At 44.7% G+C, this 12,966-nt stretch overlaps 1 protein-coding gene across 2 annotated transcripts in view; it reads right to left on the reverse strand.

Moving 5' to 3' along the window:
• The window catches only part of DLEC1 (DLEC1 cilia and flagella associated protein), a 691,969-nt gene that overhangs the window by 219,188 nt on the left and 459,815 nt on the right, over positions 1 to 12,966 (reverse strand). For both annotated transcript variants that reach the window (XM_078665272.1, XM_078665271.1), the window contains one exon: positions 89 to 156. In XM_078665272.1, coding sequence (XP_078521398.1) covers positions 89 to 156 — 68 coding nt within the window. The remainder of the gene's footprint in view (positions 1 to 88; positions 157 to 12,966) is intronic.

A 12,966-nucleotide genomic window follows, 5' to 3' on the forward strand; every position in this document is an offset into this window, starting at 1 on the left:
TTGTAGGTATATTTAGAGCTTTGATCTATGATCAACAAAATCTAAATATCTGAGAAATTCACATTTTATGAAAATTTCGTTTTCATACCAGATTGTGCTTTGCTTGCTTCATGCGCTGCGAGGTGTGGCGACTTTTTCAAAATCGAGCTTGTGGAGCTAGGAGAGAAGGTAAATCAGATCACCACATTATCTGTATTATTCATAAACTGATTACATTTCATAATTTTGCTTCACAAATGATGACTTGTGGAATGGGTTGGCACCTCTGTAGCATTTATTTAAAGTATATGTATATTGAATTTTTTACGTCACTCAGTTTAAGGGCTTCGCTATTCAAGCGGAGTCCTGGTGATAAAATTAGGGTGAGCGCAAAGTCCTGCAAATGTCCACAACTGGCCTATCACTCGAGACAATTAACAGTGTCCAGAATGTGAGCTGTGAAGCACATTCCCAACTCACCACTCAGCTCAGATTCATAATGCTCCAGTGGTCGTCATTTACCAAGTGTAGCTACTGTTTTGTACTTCTGCCAGTCTATAAAGTCTCACTGCATTCTGTCAATGTGAAAAGATGTGCGGTTGGTGTGTGGTAGGAATACTTTATTGACAAATACAGTTAGGACAAAAATGTCCTAGTGAAAACTGGCAAAACAAACCCAAACTGACATGGCTCTTTATATTCTTATTCCCTGAATATGAGCTCCCCGTGCAGAGTTCTACTCTGTTCGATCAGAGGTGGTAGGAATTTTGTGAATCAACGCAGGCTATGAAAGTTCTCTGACAGAAATGTGAGGAAAATGAGTGATTTCATCAAAAATTCAACCTTTACAGGGCATTCTGGGTACGAAAACGTAGTGTCATCCATGCAAGTCGCACCACCTTGTATTTCTCCAGATGTCCAGTTTCAGAAATGTCTTCTACTGATAGGTTTTCTTTTGTTGGCAGTGGAGTCTGGTCCAAATACAGCTACCACATCACCACAATGGGTCAATTTACAAGGTGAAAACTTGATGTCTCCATGTTGCGGTTTGAGGCCTTTTCGATTGCGGGCAATGGGCCAATGGGATGGAGGTCACTGTTATCGACAACATAAGTCTGCCATTTAACTTCCTTCACTGTCACTGTTACCCAGATGCAGAAGTTCCTCACTATCTGTGTAGTATTTAGTGCAGGAAAAGGTTTTCCTGCACTGACCCCTGCCAGAACCTATGTCTCAAGGCAAAACGAGTCATCAAGGACTCTAAAACCAAAACTTGGTGTTCTAACAATGCCTCTGTGTATGTATATATTTTATTACTCTGTCTCATCATACTGAAGTAATCACATACACATAGGTTATGGGTAGTCATTTGTCTATCTCAATTACAGTTTCAAACTTAGTCATAGGGACCGGTAACTTATCGTTCAAAAATTGAACAATGTAGGATATAATTTAAATAGAAAACAATGTGATAAAAATTATGGAAACTAACATGTTAACAAACTTACACATCAAAAATGTGCCTATTTGTTCATGACGTTCAACCTAACTCATCATATCAATTCATTCCTACTTACATTTTTCGTGTATAAGCTTATCCATCTAAAATATAGACTTTAGTATTTTGCCATATCAAAAGCTCATAATTTAGACATAACAACCTATTTTACAAAAAAAGAAACATACAACCCTTAGGGTTTTGAATTTGTAATAGCTCTATCCATCAGGTCTCACATTGTAATAATCAGAAGCCTGGCCAGCTTACCACTTAGCAAATCTCACATTTAAGTTGCGTTACACGCTTCCTTTCTTTATAATGTTTGTCCATTAGCGATTTCAAATGTTCAAGTCTTTCATCGAATTTACAATTACTAAGTCTTACTATCATTGGTATTGATGTTTGGCTAACATACATTTTGCCACGTGCATTTCAAAATGTAGATAACATTCACATTTTTAAACACTGCATATGATCTAAAAGTATCTTCTTTCCCTGAAATTGGAAGGTGTATATCATATAGTTTAATAGTGAGACATGGATATATTACTTTGGATCTGGTAGTGAGGTAAACTTTTAATATGCTTAAATGTATAAGAATTTCATGTATATCTGTATTATCAGCGTATATCATCATGGGGTTCCTCAGATGCACATTTTCATGCCATGCTGGCACCCTGCTCTCCGTTGCTTGATATAGGACCACCACATTGGGACTTTGCCATTCCTCCTGCTCGCCAAGGTAAATGTATGGATATGCCCTACCTTGGTTTGATATTTGCACCTATCCCCTTTCTTCTCTAAAAGAGTAACCCATCACCGTTACTTCCCGGCCTATACCCCCCTATATTACCTGCTAGGAGACTGATGCATGTTCTATCATTTGTTAGTAACCTGTCGCCAGATGTATGACCATTTGCAACTCGCAAATTGGGAAAAATTGCGAGTTGCAATTTGCGAGTCGCAAAGGCAAATGTCCAACAGTTTCAGAGACACTGTTAGCAGTTCCCAATGGGGTCGCAAAACGCGAGCCTCATGAATATTAATGAGCCACTTGCGATTTGTCACCCTATTGGGAATGGCTGGCCCCCCCAGGGATGGTGGCCTGCTGGGCTCAGCAGACCTCCATGTCTGGGACTGCTTGTCAATAAAAAATTTTTTTTTAAAAATACAGCCCGTTTTCCTTAAAGGAAAATGGGAAGCATTTAAAAAAAATTAATATGAAACGTTTTAGTTTAATTTTTTAAGGACAGGTAGTGGACCCTGGGCCCACTGCCTGCCCTCAAAAATATTTTTGGAGCCAGTCACTAAGGGGAAGGGGTCCCCTGGGGACCCCTTCCCATTTGCAACTTGCTTATCCACCCTCTTGACGAGGGCGGTAATTTGCAAGTGTTTTGCGATCGCAATTGCGGTTGCAAAACATTCTTACATAGGGTAGAGACTCGCTATTAGGAAGAGACGCCCATGGCACGCCCCTTCCTAATAGCGACTCGCAATTCCTAATTAGCAAGTCGCAAATAAATTGCAACTTGCTATTTAGGAATTCTACATGGCCCTATAACATTTTGCATCCGCAAAATTGTCGCAAACCGTTTGCACTTGCAATTTAGGGTCGTACATATGCCCCCTGATGCCTTGGTTTCTAGTTAATACTGTGGTAATGATCTGTAAAGGGTTTCGTCTGCGTTATCCTACATCAAGAGGCATTGTAATGATTTCTGTACCATGACACCATATTTTGCTACTTTGTAATAAGTGTGCCTGAGTTATCACTTCTATATGTGGATTTGCAAATACCTTGCCAATAAAAAATGGTTTTAAATAAAAAAAAAATACCAACATGGGGCTTCATTTTGTGATGTATCTAAAACTGTAATCTTTCTCAGAAAAGTAGAACATTTGTTATGTTCTGTTGGAAATTGGTTACTGGTTGGGGGGGCTGAACCCTACTTAAATAGAAACCACAATCTCTGTCAGGGTGAAAAACAAGCAAACACCCAAATGAACCTGTGCCTAACTCTGGTAGCTTGGCACAAATTGAAGGCAATATGTAAAGTATTTATGCAGCACTTCAAACAGTAATGAAGTAAAACAAAACACAAGGAAAACTAAAAATCAAGTTAGAAAAATACACTAAAATGTAATACATTGTTTGACACCAAAAAGACAAAAATACAATCAGTAGAACTGGAAATATGCAATTTTAAAGAGTTGAGTGGAAAAACTGCCTAGAAGCACAAAGCACTAACTGTGGTTATCTGGTCGTGCCAAACTGGGACAAAATCACAAGTTCAGGCCGACCGCAATGGCAAACGGGCCGGATCCAGGGATCCAGTTAGGCCTGTTAAACAACAATACTTTCAATCCTGGTTGTGGAGCACCGTGAGATCCCGCGTCGAGGATGTGTTGTGCAGTAGAGGCGATGCACGCTTTTGCTGTGAAGATGTGTTGTGTAGAGGTGGTTTTGAAAAACTGCAATGTGGGGTCCTGCATCGTCGTTGAGGAGGCCATCAATGAGGGGCTTTTAATGCAAAGTACTATATCAGAGATGTGGCATGCACTGACTGGTTCTGAAGAACTTGCAGGCTTGCGATGCAGAATCATGCGTTGTCTGCAAGGATGCCGTCAATGATGGGCCTGCGAAGCAAAGGCCTGGGTCAAGGATGCGTCGCGTAGTGGCGGGTTTGACAAGACTGTGTGATGAAGTCCTGCAACTGAGATGCATTGTGCAGTGGTTTTGATGCAGAGTTTTGTGAGGCTATGAGTCACGATGTGTTGGTTCTGCTGGGTCCACAGCTGGACAGGCAGAGCATCTTTAGGCCAGCTTAAAAAGGTCCAGGACTGGGATGGCACCACTTGGGAGGGAAGAATTCAGAGTAGACAGATGCTAGGTGAGGTGCCTGGTTCAAGGTGGTTGGAGCCTTCTTTCCCTTTGGCTCTGGTCAGGAGGTAAGCATGTAAGATCTGACAGCCTTAGGGTGGTCTTCCCCCAAACGCTTTGCTCTTCCTCCTCTAGTTTTTGCAGATCTTGTTTGTTTTTTTTGGCCTTAGGACTAGGTAAAATTGGCTCAGACCCAAATGACACATTTAACTTGCTTGTAAGTCCCTGGTAAAGTAGCACTACATGTACCCAGGACCTGTAAATTAAATGCTACTAGAGGGTCTGCAGCACTGATTGCGCCAGCTGTTTGGGTAGCCTTTTAAACATAGGATAGGCTGTGTGAGCAGTTTAAACTGCTAGTTCAACCTGGCACAATAAACCTTTTGCCATGCCTAACCCTTCCTTTTGAATACATATGTCACCACGAGGGTAGGGCATAAATAGCCCAGAGGGCAGGGTGCAGTATATTTGAAAAGTTGGACCTGTACTTTTAACTTTTACATGTCCTGGTAGTGAAAAACTGATACTTTTATTTTTCACTACTGTAATGGCTAAATCCCCCATAGGATAACAGTAAGCAAACTTTTCTTTTTACGGCGTTTTATATAGCGCGTACTTTATCCGAAGGTATTGAGTATCAGAGCACTTTACATAGCACCAGTTGCGTTACATGAGGACACATTCATTTTTTGTTAGGCACGGGGAGATTAAGTGATTTTCCCAGAATCACAGGATGTTCAGCATCGTTGCCGAGACTCAAACCCAGTTCAACAGATTCGAGGTTGACCGCCCTAGCCGTTAGGCCAACTCTTCTAATTATTTCATTTAATAAGTGATAACTTTCAATTGGGAGCAGGTAGAAATGTCAAGAGTGGCGTCTAAAGAATTATAATTTAAAGCACTCTTTAATGGAAAAGTCAGACTTTAAGAAAGTAGACATTTTCTTGTCCCAACCATTTGGTGTCTGATTCCAGTATCCTGGGTCACACGAATGGGTGTTGATGGCAGTTGGACTTTGTCTATTGCACTCAGACAGTGAAATAAAAGGCCATAGATGTTGGCATGATGGACCATCTGTGACTTGATGAGGTGGAGGAGCTGTCTCCTATCACAGTTCTAACTTTCTGGCAACTCTAAATACATTCAGCTATTTCTTCTGTATAGAGGAGCAAATGTTCCTATGGGAATTAACATGGGAAATCAGTATTCTGAGGCACCCCCCCTCCCAATTCTTGTCCCTTGTTAAAACTTTCAATGAAGGAGCCAAAAAGGATGAACTTGTTTTTTGAATGTTCATCAAGATGCAAAAAAGTAATTAGCAAAACAATAAACGCTCTTCCTATGAAAGCTCTGACCTAGCTATAATCAGAAAGTGGCGTCCGTCACTGTGAAATATTCATATCTATATATAAAAAAATATGCCTGTGCTGCAGTGGTTAAGGTCCATATAATTCACCATAGTCTGCTTCTACATTTTAATTTTTACATTTTCTTTTACAGTTAAGGCAGGATGTATAACTAACGCCATCTGGTAACCTAATCATTGAGGTGTATTTTTACCTTATTTTGGATTATTTTGTGGTGCACCTAACGGACAAGTTACTTACCTTCGGTAACGCTTTTTCTGGTAGATCCAATATCCGCCTGTTGATTCCTCACCTTGTGAATATCCCCCTTGCGTCAGCAACGTTCGGAATTTGTCTTCGTAGCACGCCGGCGTGGACAACGTCACAGGAGCACGGCATCGCGCGCGACTCCGACTGACGTCACCGACTCCTTATTAGACCCACGTCGGCGTGATGACGTCAGTTCCGCCCTTTTTTCCGTGCCTTCGAGGCACCCGGATGGACCAACGACAGCAAATATGCAAATATACAATGTACACAGTACATACAAATCAAAATCGCACACAAAGTGCGCAGCAAAATATACACACATAAAACCAGGTATAGCAGAGTGAACAATGGGGAGGCGGGTGGGCATGTGAGGAATCCACAGGCAGATATTGTATCTACCAGAAAAAGCGTTACCGAAGGTAAGTAACTTGTTCTTCTGATAGATACATCTGCCGTGTGGATTCCTCACCTTGTGAATAGAGTCCCACAGCAGTCCCCACTCCCGGAGGAGGGTGTCCACTCTGCTACACCAGGAAATCTTGGAGGACAGAACGCGCGAAGTGGCCATCCCTCCTCACCTCGGTATCCAAGCAGTAATGCTTCGCGAAAGTGTGGAGGGAGGCCCAAGTCGCGGCTCTGCAAATGTCCTCAACAGGTACACCTCTAGATAAAGCAGATGTTGCAGACTTTGCTCTAGTTGAATGTGCTCTAATACCCTCAGGAGGGTCCTTACCCGCCAAGGAGTAGCAAATCTTGATGCACAGGATTATCCACCTGGAAAGTGTGCGCTTGTGCACCGCTCTGCCCTTCTTACAGCCAGCAAAACCAATAAACAGCTGGTCATCCATCCGGAAGTCTTTAGTTCTGTCCAGATAAAAAGACACCGCCCTCTTAGGGTCCAGACGGTGCAGTCTCTCTTCCTCCTTAGACGGGTGAGGGGGAGGATAGAAGGACGGAAGGGTAATGGACTGTCCTAGATGGAAGGGAGTTACCACCTTCGGCAGAAAAGCAGCCTTGGTCCTACAAACCAATCTTTCAGCATGAATGGTCAGAAATGGGGGCTTAGAACTAAGAGCCTGAAGCTCTCTCACCCTCCTTGCCGAGGTGATTGCAACCAAGAAGACTGTTTTAAAAGAAAGAAGTCTCATGGGACACTTGTGCAAGGGTTCGAAGGGAGAACCCATCAAATAGGTCAGCACAAGATTCAAATCCCAATGAGGAACAACAAAAGGAGTAGGAGGGAATCTATTAGTGAGTCCCTTCAAAAATCTTAAAACCACAGGAGACTTAAAAAGAGACGGCTGATCCGGCAAACAGAGAAATGCCGACAAAGCCGAAAGATACCCCTTGACCGTGGCAACAGCAAATCCTTGCTGCGCCAGAGAAAGAGCAAACTGCAAAATGTCAGACAAATGAGCCTTCAAAGGGTCTACGTCCCTCTCCCTACACCAAGAGACAAATTTAGACCACCTATACGAATAAATGGACTTAGTGGAGAAAGAATGACATCTACCACATCGTGAGGGAGAGAAAAAGAATTCAAGTTGCCCCGTTCAATCTCCAGGCATGAAGGTGTAATGTCTGGAGGAGGGGGTGTAGAACCTGCCCCTCCATCTGAGAGTGGAGGTCTGCCCTGTGAGGGAGACGGAGCGGCGGGTGAGAGGAGAGGTGGAGAAGGTCTGTGTACCACACCCTTCTTGGCCAATCCGGGGCGACCATTATGACTTGGGCCCGGTCCTGGCGAATCTTCCTCAGAACCCGAGGAACCCGAGGAATCAAGGGTATGGGAGGAAACGCGTAAAGGAGTTGATTTTCCCAACTCAACTGAAACGCGTCCCCCAAAGCTCCTTGCATCGGAAACTGGAGACTTCAGAATGACGGGCAGTGAGCATTCCCGTGAGTGGCAAATAGGTCCACCTGAGGAGTCCCCCACATCTGAAAGATGTCGTGAACCACCTCCGGGTGAAGCCTCCACTCGTGGTCAGCAGAGAACTGCCGACTGAGACTGTCTGCACGAACGTTCAGAACTTCGGCCAGATGATTTGCCATCAGACAAATCTGGTGATCCTGAACCCAGGACCAGAGACGCAGAGCCTCTCTGCAGAGGCACTGCGACCCCACACCTCCCTGCTTGTTGATATACCACATCGCGGTTGTGTTGTCCGTCAGGACCTGAACCGACTGACCGCGAAGGGAAGGGAGGAAGGCCTTGAGAGCCAGACGTATCGCCCGCAATTCCAAAAGGTTGATGTGAAGCAACCTTTCCTCTGGAGACCAAAGACCTTTGATCTCCAGGTCCCCCAGATGAGCACCCAACCCGTGCATCCGTTATTACTGTGGCCACTGATGGAGGAAGTTGAAAAGGCTTTCCTTGTGACAGATTGGCTTCCACGCTCCTCCAAGACAGATCCGCTGCAGTTTCTCTGGAGATCCTCACTGACTCCCTGAGATCTCCGTTGTGCTGATACCACTGCCTGCGGAGGCACCACTGGAGTGCCCTCATGTGCCAGCGTGCATGATTGACCAACAGAATGCAAGAAGCCATCAGACCGAGCAGACGAAGGACCTTCAGGACTGGAACAACCGCTCCATTGTAGAATAAAGGAATCATTACCTGTATGTCACGAATCCTTTGAGGTGGATGGAATGCACGACATACAGTAGTGTCCAGTACCGCACCTATGAACAGGTTGCGCTGGGAGGGCACCAGGTGAGACTTGGGTACATTTATCGAAAAACCCAACCTGTGCAACAACTGAGTTGTCTCCTGCAGATGATGAAGCACATTCTCCGGCGACTCCGCTTTGATCAGCCAGTCGTCCAGATAGGGGAACACAGGAACCCCCGATCTTCTGAGATGTGCAGCCACCACTGCCATCACCTTGGTGAAAACTCGAGGCGCAGTAGTAAGCCCAAAAGGAAGGACCGAAAACTGGTAGTGTTGCGATCCCACCGTAAAACGGAGATACTTTCTCTGCGACTTCAGAATGGGGATGTGAAAATACGCATCCTGCAAGTCGATCGACACCATCCAGTCTTCTTCCATCAGCGCTTGAAGAACCTGTGCAAGTGTGAGCATTTTGAACTTCTTCTGTTTGAGATAGAGGTTCAAAATCCTGAGGTCCAGGATTGGCCGAAGCCTGCCATCCTTCTTGGGTATCAGGAAGTACCGGGAGTAGCATCCCTGACCCCTCTCCTGTTCCGGAACCACCTCTATCGCACCCTTTCTGAACAGTGCCAGGACTTCTTCCTGCAGGAGAAGAAGGTGGTCCTCCGAACAATAACCTTGACAAGGAGGGTAATTGGGAGGGAACTCCTGAAAAGGAAGTGCATACCCATTTTCTACGAGATTGAGAACCCAAAGATCTGATGTAACCGATTCCCAATCCCATAGAAAATGAGTAAGCCGACCCCCTACCGGACCCGCATGATCCAGAATGGTGGATCTAGGGCTGCTTTGCTGATGTAGGTGGGGGGTGGGTATTATTGGAGGAAGTAGAGGAGGAGGAGACTTGACGTCCACGTCCACGACCCTTCTGTCTACCTCTATAAGACTTGTACAGAGGGTTCTGTTGCTGCCGCTGTTGTTGCTGACCTTGTCTGAAGGGACGAAAAGAGGATCTACCAAATCCTCTAAACTTCTTAGTGGTAGAACCTCTTGCCTGGAGACCCAAAGATCTTACAGTAGCCCGGCTATCTTTGAATCTCTCCAAAGCCACATCTGCCTTCTTCCCAAAGAGGCCTGTCCCATCAAAAGGCAAGTCCATCAAAGTGGATTGAACGTCTGCTGAAAAGTCAGAAGATTTTAACCATGCAGCCCTTCTGGTGGCAATAGTAGAACCCATAATTCTGGCAACAGAGTCCACCGTATCCATGCCACTCTGAATGACTAATCGGGCAGCAGCTTGAGTGTCGGAGACTACCTCATTAAAGTTTTTCCTATCATCCTCAGGAAGCTTAGATGACAGTTGCTTCACAGAGTTCATCAAAGCATGTACATACCTCCCTAGCAGACAAGTAGCATTAGTAGATTTCAAAGCCATGCTACTTGATGAGAAAATCTTTTTAGCAGATTGGTCTAATTTCTTTGAGTCTTTGTCTGCTGGTACTTGAGGAAATGAACCTGCTGACCTGTTGGAACAAGCGGCCTGTACTACCAAGCTTTCAGGAGAAGGATGTGAAGAGAGGAACTCGGGGTCACCAGGGGCCACTCTGTAACGTCTCGCTACAGATCTGGAAACCGCAGGAGCGGTTAAAGGTCTTTTCCAAACCTCCATTATTGGTTCCATCAAAGCCTCAGTAAATGGAAGTGTAGGCTCAATAATGGAAGAGGGTGAATGCAAAACCTCTGTAAGAATATTAGGTTTGTGTTCAACAGTAGGTAAGGTTAGATTAAGTAGATCTGCAGCTTTTGTAATTACAATGTGGTAAGGAGCCACATCCTTTGATGGAGCATCAGAAACCGAAGGCAAACCCCACTCAGGAGAAAGTTCTAGACCGCTGGCACTATGAAGGTCGTCAAATCCAGAAGTTCACGTTCCTCCACTTCAGGATCATCGTACTCCTTCTCTTCCAAAAGACGCTGAGCTCTGCGCCTTGACCATTCCATACGAATCGAAGTCGATGGATCCGGTAACGACTCCGATGGAGCCGGATCCGACATCGAGCGAGGAGCTGGAGCAGCAGGAGGATGAGACTCACGAATCGGCGTGGCACTTCGATTGGATTCACGAGGTCGATCCGGTGCCGGCGAAGCCGTGTGCGGAGTCGATGACCTCGGCGGAGCCGTACCGAGCCAAGGTGTATAAGGCGTCGGCATAAACGACATAAAGGGAGCCGGGGCGTAAGATTGAGGAATACCCAAGTTGAAAGACAATGGACCCACGGGACCAACTGGTGCGCCGGTGGGGTACATAGCTCTAGAACAGACTCCAAACAACGCATTAAGAAAATGTGATGGGTCCTGTCCCGGACCAGGAAAGGGAGGATACGAACCAACCGGTTGTTCTGGAACAGGTCGTCCCGGCATCAGCTCATCCTGGCCTTCGAGATTTACAGGGACTTCCACTGGAATCTGAGCTCGAGGAACTTCTTCTTCAATCTCATAATCCGAAGAGTGATGTGATTCCGGATCAGGTTCTTGTTCCGGAGTCGGGGAACCTTGAAGAGATTGTAAAGGAGAAGGAGAAATGAAGTCCTTATGATGTCTTCGGGACTTTTTCTTTGAATCCGAAGAGTCTTTACCAGAATGATGTCTCGAGCTATGTTTTCTCCTCTTGTGCTTCTTCCTCGAGGAACCCGAAGCATGACCCGAAGCCGACTTGGATCCTGATCTTTCTCTATACCTCGACCTTGCTCTGGATCTCGACCTCGAAGTCGACTTCGACCTCCTCGACGTCGACCTCGATGATCTATCAGCTTCTCTTCCTTTTACTTTTGCTAGAAGAAGTTTAGCTTCACGTTCTCGCAAAGCTTTAGGATTCATTTTGAAGCAGGATCGACAGTTTTTAACGTCATGGTCTGATCCAAGACACCACAAACATTCACCATGTGGATCGGTGATCGACATCATGCGAGCGCATGATCCACACTGTTTGAACCCTGTCTTCCTCGACGACATTCTCGACGAAGAAGGAACAATTCAAAGACGAAATAGTAACACTAAAATATTAGAAGATACTAAGTATCGCAGAAGATCCCAGAAACCGTTAGCGTCGACGACGCGGAAAAAGGGAACTGACGTCATCACGCCGACGTGGGTCTAATAAGGAGTCGGTGACGTCAGTCGGAGTCGCGCGCGATGCCGTGCTCCTGTGACGTCGTCCACGCCGGCGTGCTACGAAGAAAAATTCCGAATGTTGCTGACGCAAGGGGGATATTCACAAGGTGAGGAATCCACACGGCAGATGTATCTATCAGAAAGGCACATTGCATATTTAGTTTTTTTTTTTTTTAGGGTCAGTTTTCCCCTTCCCTCTTTCTCTCAGGGCCCTACCAGCTTCTTTTTTTCAGGTGGTAAGAGTACTATTATTATTTGTAGGTATCACCTACAGATGGATTTTAAGTTGTCTGTTAGCAAAATACCTGTTGTGGACTATATTAAAAGCTTAAATTGGGCTTACAGTCCACCCACTGCTAGACATTGGTTGGCTCTATTGTCACTCATTTGCATGTTTCTTATTCAATGGTTTATCTTACTCTTCTTGTGTAAGTCACTCACCTGGATCTAGCGTGCTTCAAATCTTTCTAATTTTGCTAGCTTGTATCCATCAATCTTACCACATTTAGAGAAATACTTTTTTTCTTTACGCTGTCCATGAGAGTACATGTGTTTTCAGCACTCTCCCTCATGTGTTGCTTTCCACTCAAATACTGACCTCCATACTGTGTTACTCCCACTTCTCCCCACTGGATCGCTCTCCTTTGCTTCTACTATTTAGTACCAACCCCCACCACACGCTCCATGGCAATCATTCTCTCACTCTCTACTGTTTTTTTTTTAACCCTTCCTCCTCCTACAGCATAAATTGTCCGTTGCTCTTCCACCGCGAGCAGTCCCTAAAATGCACAGTGTACATTGTTTAGTTGTTGAAGGGCTGAGTAGCTCCCATCTGATGCGGAGCCACTTCACTTTCAGAATTTTTTTTTGCACAAGTAAAAATTCTAATTTTTATTTAGTGCTTTAAATTCTATCCACTATGTTGGATCAATAAATTAGTAAAATGGTGCCCTCGTCATGTGATAGGCGCATACATGTGGATGCCTACTGAATGACACGATCGTATGATGTCATGATGTTTACGTGCTTCTGCTCATCTCAGGTCACCACATCTTTTCTTCTTGTTGTAGTTGGATCACTGACAGAAGGAGCAAAATATCGACCTGCCAAAATATTGATGAAAAAATATTGAATGACAACATATTATCGACTTCCTATCTACAAACAGGTAGGTACAAAAATATAAAATCCAAAATATTGTTGTAAATAATAT

Source organism: Lissotriton helveticus, chromosome 10 (genome assembly GCF_964261635.1).
Source record: "Lissotriton helveticus chromosome 10, aLisHel1.1, whole genome shotgun sequence".
Lineage (NCBI taxonomy): Eukaryota > Metazoa > Chordata > Amphibia > Caudata > Salamandridae > Lissotriton > Lissotriton helveticus.